Source organism: Stegastes partitus, unplaced genomic scaffold (assembly GCF_000690725.1).
Source record: "Stegastes partitus isolate 25-593 unplaced genomic scaffold, Stegastes_partitus-1.0.2 Scaffold206, whole genome shotgun sequence".
Classification (NCBI taxonomy): domain Eukaryota; kingdom Metazoa; phylum Chordata; class Actinopteri; family Pomacentridae; genus Stegastes; species Stegastes partitus.
This window is the reverse complement of record NW_007577937.1, coordinates 550,838-570,489: the sequence shown is the minus strand read 5'-3', so window position 1 is coordinate 570,489 and position 19,652 is coordinate 550,838. Positions and strand designations below refer to the sequence as shown.

Below are 19,652 nucleotides of genomic sequence, written 5' to 3'. Positions count from 1 at the left end.
TTAAGGGGAGTGAGATCATGCAGGGCTTTGAATGTGAGGATGAAAAAGTCAATCCTGTAGGTCACAGTGAGCCAGCTGAGCTGAATGTGTGGGGGTATTATGTGGTCAGTGGATTTGGAATCAATCTTGTGGGATCTTTCAGCCATAAACTTTTGAAACGTTGCGCCTCTCACTGCTCACTGCTCTGATTTCATAAAACTAAACACAGTAGAAGCAAACAACACGATGTACACTGCAGCCTCGTCAGGCCTGCTCATTTGTGATGCTAATTTCAGCAGCAAAGTTGTTCTTTTAAGTTTTCTTGATAGTCTGCAAATCATCACAGCTCATGTGACACAAGTATTTACAGTTCTAAATCCATCACATATATTGCTTAATTCGTGTGTGTACCTGAAGACAACAATATAAAACACCCACAACAGGGAAGCATATTAACAGGTTTAAAAGAACCCATGAGACGAAAACATGATGTAGGCCCAAATCAGGCCTTTAATAGCTTAAACATCACAGCTTAAATTCTATTATCTAATCCTGAAAGCAGGGGAGGGGATTTGCATCGAGCCTTCCTATACAAGGAGGAGTTAACTGTAGGAGAGAAGCCAGAGGAAATGTCACATATGTCATGTCACGGATGTCATCTATATACATATTTACAACCATACATGCATAGTTATCGTCTGTGTGTGGAATAAATACTTAAAAACTGAAAGTACTGCCTTTGAACAGTGTGTGCCATGACCCCATTAGCAGTTGCCACGGATATCTTAAGAAAGCCAGATGGTCTTTTAAATAGATTCAGTACAACTTATGAGACTAAACTGAAAAAAAAGTCAACAATATTTTTGCCCATTTTTTTTTAGCAAAAACAAGTCAAGGAACAGGCTGGATGCTACAAACTTTTGGGCTAGATTTCAAAACCTCACAGTTCTTCTTGAAAAATGTTTTTAATCCCTTCTGTGCACTTGATATCAAGCGCTAATATTATACGCATTGTATATATAATCATACAGTTCACTGGAGAAGAGAGAAGAAAAATGCACAACTTACACAGTTGTCCTCAGAGCCTGAGGCAATGAACCGGCCACATGGGGAGATGGCTAAAGAGCACGGATGGCAGCGATTTAGATGGTTGTCATAGCGCCGTACACACCTGGTGAGGAGATGTACACAGTGGTGAGAACCAACCAGACGTAAAGGAGAGCCTCAATGTTTGACTGATGTTGTAGATTGTATGTCATAACACAAGATCAACAGTTTTTCTTGGTACTGAGGTAATAGATCAATATACACATCATTTCTGGCTTGTCTCATTGCAATGGTCAGTTAAGACTGTACTATACGTGTAGTTTATGTTTAGTCCATTAGAGATGAATTTATCCTGAGCTCTGAGAAGAGATAGAAAGGGACATGTTTGATCAAACATTGCATATATCTGCTTGAGAAGTGACCTATCTTTGGAGTGAATGGTGTTTCACATGAGTGCAGCCATTTTTGTGTGCAGTTTTATGTGGAAATGATCAATTGAAGGTGCAAAGTGTCAGTATACGGAACGGAAGGAGAATGCCCCTCCATGGATTTTACAAACATTTAAACCAGCTGAGCACCAGGAGTTGAGCATGACTCAAGCAAAACACAGGAAAGAGAGCGCATTAAATGACGAATGGCCCCCCATGCAACTTTTGAGCTGTTTCATTTGGTTTTGCAACAGCATGTAATGTCTTTACAATACCACTAACAGCTCGTGGAGCTCGGGTCTCTATAAGGGCTGGCATGTTGGCAGGCCAGTGCCTGACAAAATCTGGTGAGAGCATGTCTTTGACATTCACATGCTAATGTCGTTAAGCTGGACTAAAAGTAGGTCATATTCACTGGTGACCATGAAGAAATCTGATCTACCCAGTACCAGTGAGTTCTTGAAACGTACATGAGGTGGATACAGGGGCACACACTAAAACAATAAAATTCAAGTTCATGCAATTGGTAAGCAATAAATACAAACTTTATTGAGCCTATAATGTTGAGCTCTTGCTAATACTGTGCAAGAGAAGTGCTGATTCAGCTTAAAGGGATTTCTGATTTTTTTATTGTATTCAGTGGCGTTATGTTATTTGGTGTGGTGTTTCTGTCATTTTTCCATTCTAATCAGAATCAGAATCAGTTTTATTGTCCTTGCACATTTCACAAGTACAGAGCAACGAAAAAAGCTTACTAAGATGACGATAAATGCCTCGGAAGAGCAGATAACAAAATCTTGAATAGCTGCTGAAAAAGGGCCACCTGACTGAAAAGTAATAAACTAGTAAACAAAAAGGCATATTCTGTTGCATGTCTTTGCACGGTGTCAAGACTTAATGAAAGATTATTAGCTCTTTTGTGTGAATAGTGAAAACAAAGACTCCCAAAATAAAATTGGGTATGGTTGACAGTGTAGACAATCAAATGGGGAAAAAATAGGCAACAAGACAAACACTGCAAGACAACCTACAGGTCTGACTTTGGAGATAGTCCACAATTGAAAAAATAAATAAATAAATAGCATGAGAAAATATCTATTTTTTAATGTTTCACACAATTTGGTTTTGTAAATACTTCTACATTTCTTTAGGTTTGTTTAAATTATAAATATTGGCAACATCTGACCTATTTTCCTTTAAATGCAAAGCAAGATGAAGTCAAACGCCATACAGTGGAAAATTTGTGTCTATAACAGAGCTGACACAATATGTCACTATCACGTTAATAAAAACTACTTTAGCAGAGTCAGAGTAAACACTCTTCTGGTTTTCTAGGTCAGAGTTTGGTTCTAATGTTTAGACTAAAGAAGAGGAGATGCTGGCATGACTTTCACACACATACATTCTCTGTGTTATGTGAGTGATGACAAACCGGCATTTTCCTGATGACTAACGCAGACTGCACTGGAGGGTCTGATCCTCTTGAGTGGGAGCCTATACGGTTACTGAATGCACCTGGGTATTCAGTGTCAGCCATCAAGGTAATCAGCAGGCTAATCATAGCACATTACTTCCTGCCAGTATATTTTAACTGAATCAGGGTATATCAGGTGAAAGCTTGCTGGTCTCCTGTAGTATTTGATAGTGTTTAATATAAATACATTATCTACGTATTTTTTGTTTCGCAGAACTTATTGCCCCACATTCATTTATCAAATGATGGAAAGTTGATCTGATTTAAGGGGAATACCTCACAGAACTAAAGAGAAACAGATCACCATCTGTTCTCTATCTTTAGAATCAGCATCTGAGTGGGTCTGATTTTAAAACCATGCTAAATGCTGGTGTGTAGATGCTGAAACTAGAACATTGCACGCTTAAACACATCATTTTAAAACACAAAGGACAAGGAAAGGGCGTGAGCTTTGAAAAAATAAACTTTAACCACTCTAGTGGTTCTGTCAATGGAGTTGAGTGAATAACACTCCTCTATTAACTCTATTAACTGTTCTGTGCGATGGCAACGATCCTTAACAATGTTTATGGACAACAACAGTTGTAAAATAATTCAATTCATGACATTTCTTTCAACTATCTGACCAAACTTCAGCTGTAAAACTAAACATGACTGCTTATTTAATCAGTCAGATTTGTCAGAGACTGCCTGATCTCATTGGTTTACAGAGTAATCTTATTCTCTGCCTGTCAACCAATGCATTTCTCTATAACTGATGGAAAACCATAAAGTTCCATTAAAATTAAGTTTCTTTCTGCCCGATTTAACATCAGGAAAACTACATTAACAACATTATTCTCATGTGTCTCAATGTTTTCTGGAAGTTTGCTCAATATTTGAAGGGTCAATTCAGCAAAATCACAAAAGAAAAAAAACCTGTCTTCTCTCATTGCCTATTTCTAACATCAATCTAACACAGTGAGGGAAATGGAATTTTGTGTGTGATGATAATCAAAGGAAATAATCAAATAAATCATAAAAAAAAACCCCACAAGCATAAAAAGTAATGTGTTTTCTGGAATGCACTTCAGTCATTACTGCTGATACACTTTATATATCATGAGGAAATACTGATGAACGTAAAACCTAGAATTGATTTAACTACCTCCATGTGCTCCAAATCTCACATAAAAAGAAATGCATCCATTTAGGAATGCTGTAACTCATTTCATCAGGAGCACGAGCCACTCGGAAAATGAAACTTGAAGCGCTGAGAAAATGCAAAAAAACTAAAAAAAAAAACAACAACAACAAAAAAAAACAGCTCCACATATTCTTTTCATACATCCATATGTTTCACCTCAAGGGAACTGCATCTGCTGAGCTTAATAACAGCTCTCAGAACCAGAAGTTGACCTGGAAACAAGGCACAAATATTTATCAGACGGCAATAAGGTTTTGATGGAGTCTGGGATAGGGAGTTAAACATGGAGGCAGTCTCAGACATGAAAGAATGAAATACCCAATAATGCCTTCTACCGGGCCAAAAAGAACATTCTGAGGTCCAAAAAGGCCTACTTGAATTATCAGCCTTATATGGATTTCTGCTACTCAGATCCAAATAAAAGCTTCCTACTATGGAAATTGAACAATTGCCAGTTCACTCATCAACTGAGGAATGTCTGTGTGAGAATAATGTTGATGTAATTTGAGTATAAGGTAATTTTTCACTCTCAAAAATAGCAGACGAATAAAAAAAAAAGTAACAATTGCACTTGGATATTTATCGCCTGGAGGTACAGGGGTGATTGGAAGTTTGTGAACCCTTTACAATTTTCTATATTTTTGCATAAGTATGAGTGAAATCATTATCAGATTTTAACAGGATATAAGCAGACAAAGGGAACCCAATTAACAAAATTAGTCAAAAATGATTCTACTGGGAGTGTGCTTGGTTGTCTGTCTCTAAGTGTAGCCCTGTGATAGACTGGCGACCTGTCCAGGGTGTCCCCTCCCTTCACCAAGTCAGCTGGGATAGGCTCCAGCAACCCCCCCTCAACTTGACCCCTGCTTGGTCATTTACTTGCATTTGATCCAAAATTACATATCTGTAAGTGGTAAGTGCCTTTGCTATTAGAATTTGGTGTGATCCCTTTGTGTAACAATACCTGTAACTAAACATTTCTGGTAACCGTAGATCAGTCCTGGACAGCTGCTTGGAGGAACTTCAGCCCGTTTGTCTGGCTTCAGATCTGGGATGCTGGTGAGTTTCCTCACATGAACTCTACACTTCAGCTCCTTTCACAATATTTGGATGAATGTCAAGATTTTGACTAGGCCATTCCAAAACATTACCTTTATTCTTCTTTAACTGTCTCTGGTAGAATGACTTATGTGCTTAGGATCATCGTCTTGTTGCATGACCTACTTTGAGGTTCAGTTTATGGACAGATGTCCTGACATTTTACTTTAGAATTCACTGGTATATTTCAAAATTCATTGTTGCATGAATGACAATGAGCTGTCCTGACACAGATGCAGAAAAACAGGTCCAGACCATGATACCACCACCATGAGTCACAGATGGGATAAGGTTCTTATAGTTGGACACAGTGTTTTCCTTTCCCCAAACATAATACTTCTCATTTTAAATGCTCTATTTTGGTCTTATCTTTATGCAAAACATTTTTTTTTCAGTTGCTTGCTGACGTGTCCCCATGATATTTAGCAAATTGCATTTGTGCAGCAATGTTCTTTTTGGAGAGCAGCAGCTTTCTCCTTTCAACTACGCCAATCAAACCACTGTTGTTTAGTGGCCTCCTGATAGTAGACTCTTGAACATTAACATGAGTCAAATTAAGAGGCATTTAATAATTTAGAAGTTGCCTTGGGCTCTTTTGTGATCTCACCGACTATTACATGCCTTTTTCCAGGAGAAATTTTTGTTGGTCGACCACTTCTGGAGAAGGTAATGGTTTTAAATTCCCTCCATTTGTACACAGTCTACGTGACTGCATTGGTGAAGTCCAAAGTCTTTAGAGATGGTTTTGTAACCGCCAGTCTGACAAGCATCGACAACTCTTTTTTCCGAGGTTCTCAGAAATCTCCTTTGTTCGTGCCAGGATCCACGTCAACAAATGTGTGTGTGAAGATCTTGATATTCTTTATTATATATTTATATATATACACACATATATAAGAAACATGGCGTTCAGTCACACCTGATTGGCATCTAATTAACTGAAAGAACCTGACTCTCAGTTTACCTTCAAATTAACAGCTAATCCTACAGGTTTACATTCTTTTGCCACTCACAAATATGTAATATTTGATCATTTCCTTCAAAAAATAAATGACTAAGTCTAATATTATTTATCTCATTTGTTTAATTGGTTTCCTTTCATCTACGTATAGGAGCTGTATGAAAATCTGATAATGTTTTAGGTCATATTTTGACAGATATATGGAGAATTCTAAAGGGTTCACAAACTTTCAAACACCACTGTAACTGACAGATTTGATGAAGCCACCCTATAGCCAGTGAAGGCCTCAATAGATGTAAGATGGCCTGTTATAGAGGTTGAATTTAGTTACAAATAACAATCAGTGAAGAACTTCAGAATTGTATGCCTGTTGTTCCGGATAGCAATTAAAGCCAAAGTCCAAACTGTCATGAAAAAAAAGTATAAGGTATCGATGCTTTCTTGTTTTGTTGTCATGGTGTCTAGTTGCCAAACACTACTCAATGGTGCACACCGGGGTTTTGAAAATGATGTTCCGTCTGAAAAGCCTGACGAAACTAAAGTTGCAAGGGACAATTCTAAGTAAATGTGAATGAATCAATAAATACAGAACTACCACTTTTCTTTCTTGATTTTCATATTAAACGTGAGTCGATAACAAATCCCATAGAACATATTATATTAATACAAACCTAAGCATGCGAAGGTCCCAAATCTTCACACCATCTGTGACTGCACTCGTGAGGAAGAGGTTGTAGGAATCTGGAGCCTGTGTGCTGAACGCGGATCCCTTTAAGATATACACAATAAAAACTGCTTAGTCAGCACATGCTTGACTGAAAATGGTTGTAAATCAGCTGCTCTTATTGTCCGGTGCTGGAAAATGCTGTTGCTGAATATCCTGTGTTGGCAAATAACTCTCATATTATTATTCCAGATAGCATTTATAGAACTTAACTGCAGGGGGTGACCTTAAAAATAGCATTAACACATTGAGACAGGAAAGAAAGGAAAAGAAGAGATTTTCTTTTAGTTTCTCTTTGTGTCATTTTCCATCCTTTCCATCCTTCCACACTCACATAGGCCAAAAGGTAAAGTCTCCACTGCATATCGTATATATAAATTCCATATTTAACTTTCAGATCAAGCTATCAGATGATATGGTCAAACGTGAGGGAGAGAGACAGAAAAAGAAAGCATGTGAGAGAAAGAGAGAGAGAGAGAGAGAGAGAGAGAGAGAGAGAGAAAGAGAGAGAGAGAGCAGCGGTGGGGGTGTTTTTTGTTTAGATTTCCATTAAGAGTGTGAGAACGGGAGTCTGAGAGGGCATTTCCAGTTCCATTTTCCGAGAAGTCCTCTGCTCTGATGAGTTCCAGGTGAATTCTGCGGAGGAGACGATGGAAATTTGAAGTGGGAAAAGCTGCTTCTCGTGCCGCAGTTCCTGATGTTTGGTCCACCTCGGGACGAGAAAGCAACAGGGAAGAGTGATGTTATGAGTGCAGTCGCCAGACTTTGGGCAATCCCTCTGATCCGCAGGTACAAACCCGACGGCACCCAAAGGCCCTCGGGCACCCAGGCGGAGAACCTCACATTGACGCAATAACCAAGCTGAAACAACACACCACAGGCTTTTCAAAATGCATAGCACACAATAGCTGGCGTGACAAAGAACAGGCACCTCTGGGCTGAAGGAATATAGTCAGCTGTGTGCAAGAGTGAATCTCAGTGGAATGGGTTAATGCATTTAATCCATGCCACTAGCTGCAGTGTATCCAGCTAATCCAAGCCGGCCTGAGTGTCAAGTATGCAAAGGTCAACATGCAGAAGTGACTAAACTCAATACCCAAGGGTCATAGGGTACAAGCCGCCCTCACATACAAATACACACTTTTCTGTATTCTATCAAGTTACGTAACTTCTGTAGGATCGGTCATCATTTCCATCAGCTTTGTAATGAAAATTAATGGTTTTATTGCCATTACAAAACTGGCAACTGTTAATACATGTAGAGAAACCAGATGCTTCATTTCACTGTAAAATGTAATGGCAGAAATGTAAATAATATGCAGAAACATGAACTTGGATGTATGATTTTTATAGCTTCATTTTGAGTGACGCAATAGTCTTCATAGCACTATAATGGATGTGGATACAGGCCCAAGCTGTCTATTTGTTAGACACCAGCAAATTGGGTCCACATTGGTCCAAGACAGTGATGTGGGAGTAAGGCCACATAAACCCAAACTGCATCATGGAACAGCATTACTCCAAGGCCATCATCCAGCATGGAATCTTCTGCTGCCATCCCGTATGGCAGTCTTAATCCTGATGCACCAGGGACTTACATTCAAGATGAATGATACTGCTGATGGCATGTCCTGTCTGCCTGTCATGGAAACTTTCGGATAACCATGACCTTTTTCATTCACACCACAAACTAACACTTTTATTCCCTCAAAAGACGAGTCGTGCCTTATGTAACTAGCAAAACGTTCATAAATGTCTTATGTAACATTACAGCATCTGCCAAAAAGTAGACCCTTCAAGAGTAAGATGGAAGACGGGGCTCACACTACCAATTGATGCCAAGCCAAGCAAATTCTTTGCTGTGTGGGTTAGGTCTAAATGTCAGTCAGTCTGCGTGTGGAGTGATGAGATGTCTCTGCCTTTATCCATTCATAAAGGTTTAGGGTTATCATTGGTTTTAGTCAAATTGAAAATGAGAAAAGGTCAAAAACTCAGAAGCATAAGAAGCTTGTGTTTTTGTTTTTTTTTTAGTAAATACAAGTCATTTGAAAGAAAAGCACCTCAGTACACGAGTGTACATAGTTTAAGGTAAACGTTAGGATTGAAAGGGCGAAACTGTGAAACAAATGTAGAATGAAATACTTTTCCATTCTAACAGTCACACTCACAACATAAAACTTCTTCAGAGGTTTCCAGTTTTCCTAAAGACTACTGAAAACTGTTCCTCCACCACGGGACATCTAGGTATTTGTCCAACACCCATTAAATATAAAGGCTCTGATTTTATATAATCAGAAATCTGACCAGAAACATCTAAGGCTGCCATTTGTACCTAAACACCACTATTATTAAATAAAAGATAGAAGTTTGATATAATTAAAGTTATATAGCATTAATAAACCAAAAAAAAAAAGTTTTTCTGCAGTCTGTTTTGTTACAGGAACAATTGAATGGCCTCACCTTGTTCTGTGTGATGCAGTGGACGGCTCTGCTGTGGGCATCAGGCAGCTCGGCAGCAGCTGTACCTTTGTTCATGTCAAATACTTGAATGGACCGATCTGAGCCACACGCCAGGACAATGTCTGAAACAATATCTGTTAAGAGAGCTTACAAGACTTTTTTTTAATTCTCTGACATTTATTTCTAGGACCACCATTCCAAAGTAAAATAATGTTAAGTGGAGCTGCCATGATATACTGCATATAAACAATGCACTGAACTGTCATGACTTCATCCATTGGTGTGTGTAGTAAGTCTTAAACTTGCCATTCACCATCTTGCTTGTAAGAAGCAAAGAGGTGGATCTGAGAACATTTTGCATGCTGATACAGTAGCAACCTGTGAATCACAAGGTAGACCCACCTTCATACAGACCCTAGTTTATCCTCTATTTTTCTCTAAATGGGATCATAATTTACAAAATGAGCATCGTGCTAAATTGAAAGAAACAAAACTAGCGATGGAGACCGTTAACTCCTTAGGAAAATGATAACTGAGGCAATAAATCAATGGAGAAGTAGGGTCATTTTCTCATAAACGTCTATGTAATCATACTTATCTTTGCAACCAGAGGTGTTGCCTCCTGCTGGCAATTAGAAAGAATGCAGGATTAAGTCACATTCATGCTGTTTTACTTTTCATACCCAAAGGCCATATCCTTTTGTACATAGTGTATGGTGCCGACCTGAATCAATAGCGAAATACATTCATTTGCCTTCTTGTAGACAGCTTCTATCCATGTTGTGATACAGAAGTATTTAGGTTTTCAAGGTCAGGAGTTGCCTCCTCCTCCTTTCAACTTGTTGCCTTTACTTTTCTAAACAGTTTTTACAGGTGGAGTCCATAAGAATGGAAAAAAAGACAGATAGCTAGCACACACCAAATTTACCACCGTTACTCTCTTTCCTTCTATTTCCTCTCCCCCTCCCTTTCCCTGTCTTGTGCATGATCACAAACATGCCCAAGCTTGAAAGTGCAGAGACACACTGGAATATTGTTGTCTGAGCCACTTTGTTTGTTTCCTATTTACAGAGCAAGGGCTGTGTACAAACAGAGGATTGTTTTTAAGAGTACATACAGAACCGACAGCTAGTGGACCGTGAGGAGGCATTTGCTGTATTTGACCTCAAGTATACTGGATTAGAATCACATACCCAACCTTGTATAAAGCTCAGGTTTTCAAAGCACCTGGCTCTAAACAAATAAAGTATATAGTGATGGATGTAAAAAATAAACATTACATAAAAATATCATTAAAAATATCAAAAATTATTCTCATAAAGTAATTTCTTTGTATTTAGTTTAGTGCCATGTTAAATGAATATAAAATATTATACACAAGTGAACAAGTCTCTTTTTGCATGGTTTCATTGCTTTTAATGATGAGCAAATGGATTATAAATTTATTCAGAAAATCCCAGCTTTAAATATATATATATGACATAAATATTTTTATATAGTCATGATAGAAGTCTTTTCAGCTTAGACTGTGCGAAGCATAGTGCTGCAAAATTGTTCCTGACAGGATCTCCCTCATTCCAGTGCAACTCAGTTCAGCGCATTTATTGCAAAGTAAATGCACCGTAAACCCTAACAAGGGGTTGGAATGCAGACATTCCTAAAAAATTAAAGACACCTAAATGATTTACAGGTAAAATCAGCAGTGGAAGCCCTAAAGCAACATGTGAAGACTTTACGAAGCACAGGCTGATTGCTGTGGTTGACATGGAAGTTGTCCAACCAGATGCTCTGAGTAAAACTACTGAAGAATAGGTTCACTTTGTCAGCATGTGTGCAGTCTAAACTATAATACTTCCTGTAGCAAGGACAATAACAACAAGAAGAAGGATACAAGAGAAGAAATCATTGATTGCAGACAAGGCTGTGATGTGTGTTGCTGATGTTGTTGTAAAGCATCCTGCCGGTCTCACCACACTCCGTTGCTGACATCTAAGAAGACAAATTGTTAGTTCAGAGTTTCTAGACAGTTTTCATTCCAACATTCCATACTTTTCCAGACTCAGATTTCAAACTTCTCTGACGATTTTTAGAGTAGTAACGGTAAGGTATTAATAATGGAAATAAATGTGTTGAAACTCCTGTTAACATGTATGTTACATTCTGACTATATATGCTATCATGCTACCAAATAAATGACGAAAGATTGCAGCTAGAGATACTGCTGCTCATATAAATCAGCTAAAACCAAACTCAAAACAAAGTTGAATGCACAGGATTTTATTCAGGCTGCAATGCTAAAACAGTGAGCAACAAGCAAGAGCAACATCTCTTCCCCAGCCACATACTTGTGTTATTTTCCCCTAACATACTGAATAAATAGTATTAGATTAAAGCTTCAGCCACACTTCTTGCATTGCTTTCAAGTTTACTCTGGCCCATGCTCTCTCACACAACAGTAATCATTTTGGATACCTGTTTCAAATGCCATGAAAAATACTCTGCTTGTATGATCAGTTTTTAGTCTGGAAACACAAATGGTTTTTGTGGTGACCAGACCTGGGAATAACTAAAGTCAAATTTCATACATTTCCATACTAGATGGAACCCTATGAGTTGCATTGTTTTACACAAAACAGTTTAGGTAAGTACATGAACAGAGCTTTAACATAAAGACCCATTCTTCACCTGTCTGGGTTATACAACTTCATGGAAGAATTCAGTAAGAGGCGCTACCCTTTAAAACTGATTTAGTTTTTACGGACTAATGACAGTTCAAGTGTTTCCATTCACAAAATGCATCACACAAATAACTAGAGGAAAAACATGAATAAGCAACATGCAGTGCTGAAAGAGGGTATGGAGGCCCTTTATTGTAATTTTCCTTTCCTCTATAACAAGCCCTGACAGCTAACAGTACACAGTCAAGCAGTTTGGGTGGTATTGAGTGTCAGCAGTGTCTGCGGCAGCAGCTAAATAAAGCCAGGCCCCATCAAATCAGTACCAAAGCTAGCTTAACTAACAAAGCCTGCTCCTCATAGGCGCTCCTCTTAGGCTTTTATATACAGTCTATGCTGCTCTCTGAAAAGATTACATACTTTTTAAAACAGCTCAAATCATATTCCTGTTTTACCTAATTTGTAATATTGTTGTAATATCTATATTTGCATTATTAAAAAAGCTGACTGAGTCAAGCTGAGACGTGGCAGATCATTGGTTTGAATCTTTGGAAAAATGGCCTGTCTATTCTATTCTATTAAAGTAAGGTTAACGTGTTCTTGAGAAAAGCACTTAACCCCAATTTGTCAGTGTTATATCTTAGAAGACGATATCATGCAGCCTTGACATTATGTTCACATTAACAATGTTTGTACAGCCCAGGAGTATATTTTGAGTTCACATGGCATAGCTTGATGTAGGATTTGAAGCCTTACCTGTAAAGGGTATTGTCAATTCCCCTTTGTTACACTAACTGGCATTTTTCTTGACTACTCAGCTGTGGCCCAGGTCTTTAATTGTGTGAAAAACTTAGATTCAGCTTGACACCAAAAGAGAAATGTTAGCTCTACTGGGTTCCTTAAATTTCAGAGCACAATAAATCTTTATATTAAAGTACATAAGAAGAAGTAAAAACAAAACAAAACCAACATACAGTTTATGCATCACTAACACTGAAGGCCTGTTTGTATGTCAGTCTGTATACAGGTATAATCAACTGTAATTACCTTTTTATGTCGTCACGTGCATTGTCCACATTATACAGGTACAAGTATAGAGAGGGTCCGGATGCCAGAAGCAGAAATTTGTCAAGGTAATAAAACTGAGCACCTCTAATGGGTTTGGAGAACATGGTGTCGCCCTAACAAAGAGAAAACAGAGACAAACATCAAGCCAATATCTTTAAAATATTGGGACATCTGTAATGTAAGAAAATACATAAAACTAAAATATATTAACCGATTTAAATTAATAGGCCAAGTATCTCATAATAAACATGACAAATGTCTTTTTCTCTTCTTTTTGCAGCAATATTGTTGCACAAACAAAGACAAAGGCTTTAGTAAGATCCTATATAGACTTGTCTTGCAACATACCTCATGTTGCCTGAAAGTAACATAAAGTCACAGCTGAATTTTGATGTTCCGATATAGCTTTTTTTTTCTCAATATGTCACATGCAAAATCCCCAAGTATGAAATGATAATCTGCAGATGAAGTGCCAGTATTAGTAGTGCTACACCAGTAAAACCCAGAGCTATAAACTCGTGGGTGGTCATGGGAGACAAGTAAATCTTAAGTGATTCCTCAAATCTCCATGTTTTTTATCTTCACGGTTCATAGAGAAGTTTTTCATATCAAGCAGAAAAGAAGGACTTAAAGAAAATCTGTTCCATAAAAGAAGGGTGTTGACCTAGGAAAAGGCATCCTCATCATGAACACTTTGTTCTCCTTAAGGACTGCACAGTATTGTCAGAACTATTAGGCCAACAGAAGCACACAGATAGAACATTGAGTCAGACATTTCGCTCTGTCCTGGTTAAGACATTTACTAATCATCCAAAAATATGACATGTAAGAACTCTTTTGACAGAAAGTTTAAGAATATTGCGTGATCCTCTGAGGTTATTTCTTTAAAGTTTTCAAGTATAACTGTGCAAAGCTATTTGTAATTCTGGCTCACCTCGGCATAGCTCTTGTCCCTGAAAAGACTTCAATTTGTTTCCAAGTTGTTTCACAAGAACGCCATGAAATCTAAGCCGGCCAAGCTCAAAACAATCTCAGTGAGTGAAGCAAAGCAGGGATGGTTAGCATCAGCTATGGGGAGACCCTAGGTTTTGAGGATAGACCTTTGTTTTCACTTGGCATGGGAAAGAAGACACACTTCTGACTGTCCCATTAAATCTGATACCCAATGAAGTAAGGAGGCTCTGCATATGATCAGAGTTTTGGAGGCTTTAGCAGATGCCTTGACAGAGAAAGCTGCCATTTATGAGCCAAGAAATACACCATTTCATCATACAATTAATATGACCTTCTCTTTTCGAATTCCATGATGCAACTTTTAGTACAAAAAAAAAACCGTTAAGTTATGCTTTTAAATTATTTTTTATATACATGTGTCAAATACACATTTTGAGCATCAAAGAAATTCTCCTAGGTAAACAGTTTGAATTTTTAATAAATTAAAAACTAATTTGCGAACTGAATTAAAACCCGACTGATACAGTAGTAGTAGTTCGAAGTGGACAAATAGAGTATTGTATGACTATATTGAAAATACAGGCCCCAAAGTAGATACTCAATGCATCAAAAGTGAATACACCTGTGATCACTGAAACAAAACTCAGTCTGTGATTTCCAATTTGCCCAATTGCATGACAATGATTTTTGGACGACCTGTGAACCCAGGAACTTTCTCAGTTTTGGACATATGGGCTGTGTTTATCTGCATGGCTCCACATCAAAAAGAAATGTCAGAGGAATTTAGAAGGAATTCTGACTGTAAGACTTTACAAAGATGAAAAAGGACACAGAAAAATTGATGGAAAAATAAAAATCTGTCAAAACACAGTTGCAGCAGTAATCAAGAGGTATAGAATGAGCCACAGTACCGTTAGCCAGAGCTGTAGTGCTGTTGTCTTAAAACTAGCAACAGACATTGTCATACTTTCACAATCTACCTCTGAAAAACCAACGGGCACAAGTTCAGACTTGGCATGGGGGTATCAGTGGAAATGCGAATTTTTGTTATATCTTATACAATATGAAGGGCAGTGCACAACATCAACCTCGATGGACAGTCCACAAAAAAAAAACTAACAAAACAATAAAAACCTTGCTTGTGCTTTAGCACTAAACTGTAAGATGAAACTAGAATGTTGGGAGCACACTGTTTGGTCATAGGAGACAAGATAAACTTACTCAGCTCAGATTGGGCCCAGCATGTTTGACATGAACCTTGCTAGGACTACCACAGTGAATGCATAGTCCTGACAGTGAAGCATGGAGTGTGACGATATGAAGGAAAAAGGTGTTGGGAAGATGACGTTTATAGATGGCACCAATAATGGCTGTGGATTATCCTGGCTGACAAGATGACTCACAGTATGCAGGAGCTTGGCAAAAGAAGAATATTCCAGCATGATAATAATCCAAAGAACACTAGAGTGAATACTAAAAAACTATGACACCTCTGGGGTATCTTATAAAGAAAGCTAGTGCAACACAACAAGCAAGGGCCAGTTGTAAAAAAAATAAATAAATAAAAATGTCTCTGAAGAACATCTCACCAGAAGTTTGGTATCCTCCATGTTAAGGGATTGAGAATGGAGTTTGTCATTACATATGAAGTTTTCGATTTTCGACACTTAAGGAACAACATGAAAACCTTTTGTTTTATAAAAACATATTGCAAAAAAAGATGATCCTTTAGACACTGTATCCTCACATGGTTTGTCCAGCAGGGTGCACTCCACCTTCTCTATTCACAATGCTTCCAGAACTGTCTGCAGCGCATGTAGCAGAGTACATATCCCAGCTGAACAGAATGTGATGCAGAGTCAAGCGTTGTGTCCATATGGTAAGTTACAGACTAGTTTGTATAATATGTTACTGAAAAGTTAATAAACAATGACCCCACCATTTTTGCCTTTTCAATAAAACTTTAGCATCTCTTATCTGCATTAATAATATAGGTCACCCCTTCCATTACTTTGAACGCACCATACATTTCTCAATGGAGTATGCCACTTTATCACTGAATCCAAATCTGGGACATTCTACTTGAAGGACAACAAATGAGAACATGAACCGAACATTGTGGATCAAGTGCCAACCACACTTGAATGACCGTCTAGCAATCCGTCTAGCAATCATAGCTGTCTTTGAAAACATGTGTGGGAGTGTCTGCAGTTATTTTGTCTTACTTCTAAACCAATGTAAGCTTCAGACTTTCACAATGAGGACATTTTTGTTATATGAGGTCACCCTGACTGGTCCTGGTCATTTCAGTGTTTTCCTATGGTTAGGACTTGGACTTGGAATAATAAGCCAGTGAAAGTTTCATTATGGTTTAAGGTCGGGTGTGTAGTGGTGCTGTGTAAGATTAGGGACTGAAAGCAATGCTTGAAAAACATAACTACAAGTATGTGAAAATTCATAGGGAAAATACCATGATAATTGCAGGTTCTGAGCTGCAGTGGGTCCAGATTCGTAGTGACAGGTCATCTGACGCACTCAACCACCACCGTCTGCCGAGGCTCCAGCTCACACTGCTCACTGGCTTGTCGTGCCCTACATACAAAGAGAGATGTTTGACTTTAACCTGGAAATAAAGTGTGTAGCAGCAACATTTACTTTTATGGCGCTGTTGAGAGAGCCAGGCAGACTGGATAAAAGAGACTCATGGTGACCCACACGTCACCTCAATTTCTGTCCTTTTATCTCTGCTGCCCCCTCGTGGAGTCTGAATTCTTGCTGCTCACGAGCCATCAAGTGCGAAACAGATGCTTGACATGCATGGGTCTCCTTTCTTTCCCTGTCAGTGTTTAAATTTACTGCCTAGGGTCAAGGAGACAGAGCAACTGCTCTCAGAGATACTTCTATTTGTGCAAAATTGTGTGAAATTATGTTCATTTAAATCTAGAAGCTCTTAAAGGGAATGTGCCCCTTTCACCTTTCTTTTAACTAGCTTTTATTGTATGACTAAAACAAAGACCACAGGAAACCAATTCTTGCATTGGAATATAATCAAACAATGCTTTTCTGATAAAAACAAAACTCCTTATCTACAATTTTGACAGTGATAGCTGAGTAAGTGAATTTGGATTTGCCTTGAATCTTTCATCTTAAGCCATAGTTCCATTGATTCATGGATCCATTTCAAAGTAAACTGAAAGTAATCAAAATAGCTCAAATACGTTTGAGCTAAATCCAAGTTGGGGATGAAATTCTTGCTATACATGTCCTCCTCATCTCTTCAACACATCACAGATGAAGTCTTAACCTTAAGTAACTTGAAAATGTAAGCATATTTTGCAAGGCGTCAACTACAAAGCTGTCCTTCAAATGTTATTAACAGAGTGAATCATTCTTTCCATTAAAGAAACATTCAAATGCAAAACCGACAAAAGCACTGAGGTAACAGAGGGTTACAAGGTATGCATAGTCGTGTCCATTCCACAAACCTAAGTAGACAGTTGGATTGCCAGTAAGGCAGGACTTGTACAATAATACTGAGCTGTCGCCAAGACCACACAGGATTTGTTTTCCGTCACCTGGGAGGGACAAGGAAACACAGAATTATTTTATGAAGATTTTTCTCTCAACAGCTGATTTATTACTACCAAAAATGGGCAAGCGGTTTTAAACATAACAGTGAAATGCTTTGTCTGAAACAGGAACAGTCATCCTAAAATAAAATTCTGTAACAGCAGCAGTGGTACTCTCACCCTTCCTGGAGAGGATCATGGACAAAACTGGATGTAATATACAGTCAGCGTTCACTTTATTAGAAACAGAATCTAATAAACAATAATGAAACGCAACTATTTTACTGTGAAGTCTACTTTTATGATGCCTTTTTTCTATAGGATTCAGCTTTTGTGGACACAGTCCATGCACTGACATGGAGATGTGAATTATGTTTTAGCACTGACTGCAGTCATCGTTGGATTGTGTTATATTAAGTCACATTCCTAATCCACTGCCTTTCTCATGTACTGTAGTTAAATGGAAAGAGCAAAACATGGGAAACACCCCTCAGTATAATGTAGTCCAGTACAACACTACCTTACACTATTCCCACAGTAATAAACACACAACTGAATTTACACATTTCTAAAAACGTCACCAAAAATTAGGAGTTTTGTAAGGATACTTTATGAAAGAGCTGCCATACTGAATAGCATTAAAATATCCAGCTGTACATAATAAACTGTCCGTTGAGTGTATAGCTTTAGATCGTTGGCTAAGCAATACTTCAACTATATTAGTGCTGATGAAATACTGTGAATTCAGGCTCCACTGAGTCTCAGCAATTCAAATACATGTATGCCTTCATTCATGTTGTAGAAGCGTGGAGTATCATTGTATGTTCCTGACACCAGACCATGGGAGGGTTTGGGGTTGCAATTGAGGGCTCACATGTACTTCACACTTTACACAGACCTAACAAGGATGGACACAGGTCTAGGGATAGGATTAGGTTAACTACCCCTGGTAACTAAATAGAGCAGTTGCAATGACATTTACTACAAACCCATCCAGTGCCCATTTAAGTCAGTGTACATCCAACCTCTAACAGAGGTCGATGAATCTATTTCTAAGTGCAAAATATCTGATCCTCCTCCTTCTCTCTCTGCCTACTCACACTTTTTACATGACAATTTTGTCTTGATTTTAACCAATGTTAAAACAGAAAAAAAGTTTCAGTGAATGCGTATCAAAAAGAGAGAATTATAAAAATTATTTACCTGAATACTGAAGGCATGAGATTTGTTTCTTTGTAATGCTTAGATCGATACATGGAACAGTTGGTGCCGCACTGTCTGCTGGGTAATCTCTGTGGAGTAAACCTCTAAACGACAAAAGCATGTTAACTGATCACATGTAAAATCGACTTCCCTTCACTATATTCTCAATGAAAGTAAGATGAACTGCTTACGTTTTGTTGGTAGCCTTTTTTGGGGAAGAATGCTTCTGAACATTTGTTTTGGGTGAAAACATTGTCATTCTGAAAAACAAAACCAACACTTCCTGTAATGTTTCATTATTAAATTTATTTGTACCATCAAACCTCATTTCAATTGTGTTTTTTAAGATTGTCTTTTAGAGTGGTAAGAGAAACAGTTAAGTGCTCTGTAAAAGTCAAGTGCTATGACGGACAGCATTTTGTGGATGCCTTTTATCTAAATAGTGTAACATCTGTGATGCATGTTCATATGGGCAGTCCTAAGAGACACTGAAACCATAATAGAGACTCAGTGGTGGTTGAAAGGGCTTCTACAGTGTTTCTATTTTTGTCTTCTCCATTTTACACATGTGCAATTCTTACTCAACACTGTCTGGCATTGTGGCTCTGCCATATGCAGCAATACATGAAAGAGTCTACATATAATCACGCATGCACAAAGTAGTACTTTTTTTTTTTTTGCTTACTGTAGCTGTCGTATCAACTGTCATTGCTTAGAAGCTTTAATATTATGCTTCTCCAACTGAAGTAGCATACCGCTACAGAAAATCAGGCAATCCAAGAAGTCTCTTGAATAGGTACTTTAAATTTTCTATTTGCTCAATTGT

General features: G+C 38.1%; 1 protein-coding gene across 1 annotated transcript in view; it reads right to left on the bottom strand.

Moving 5' to 3' along the window:
• The window catches only part of wdr27 (WD repeat domain 27), a 52,922-nt gene that overhangs the window by 14,034 nt on the left and 19,236 nt on the right, over nucleotides 1-19,652 (bottom strand). The window contains exons 15-23 of the mRNA XM_008280672.1: nucleotides 19,018-19,086; nucleotides 18,827-18,930; nucleotides 17,540-17,629; nucleotides 16,525-16,646; nucleotides 13,080-13,213; nucleotides 11,249-11,346; nucleotides 9,358-9,479; nucleotides 6,845-6,942; nucleotides 1,048-1,150 (exon numbers count right to left, since the gene is read on the bottom strand). Of these exons, the coding sequence (XP_008278894.1) occupies nucleotides 1,048-1,150; nucleotides 6,845-6,942; nucleotides 9,358-9,479; nucleotides 11,249-11,346; nucleotides 13,080-13,213; nucleotides 16,525-16,646; nucleotides 17,540-17,629; nucleotides 18,827-18,930; nucleotides 19,018-19,086 (940 nt within the window). The remainder of the gene's footprint in view (nucleotides 1-1,047; nucleotides 1,151-6,844; nucleotides 6,943-9,357; nucleotides 9,480-11,248; nucleotides 11,347-13,079; nucleotides 13,214-16,524; nucleotides 16,647-17,539; nucleotides 17,630-18,826; nucleotides 18,931-19,017; nucleotides 19,087-19,652) is intronic.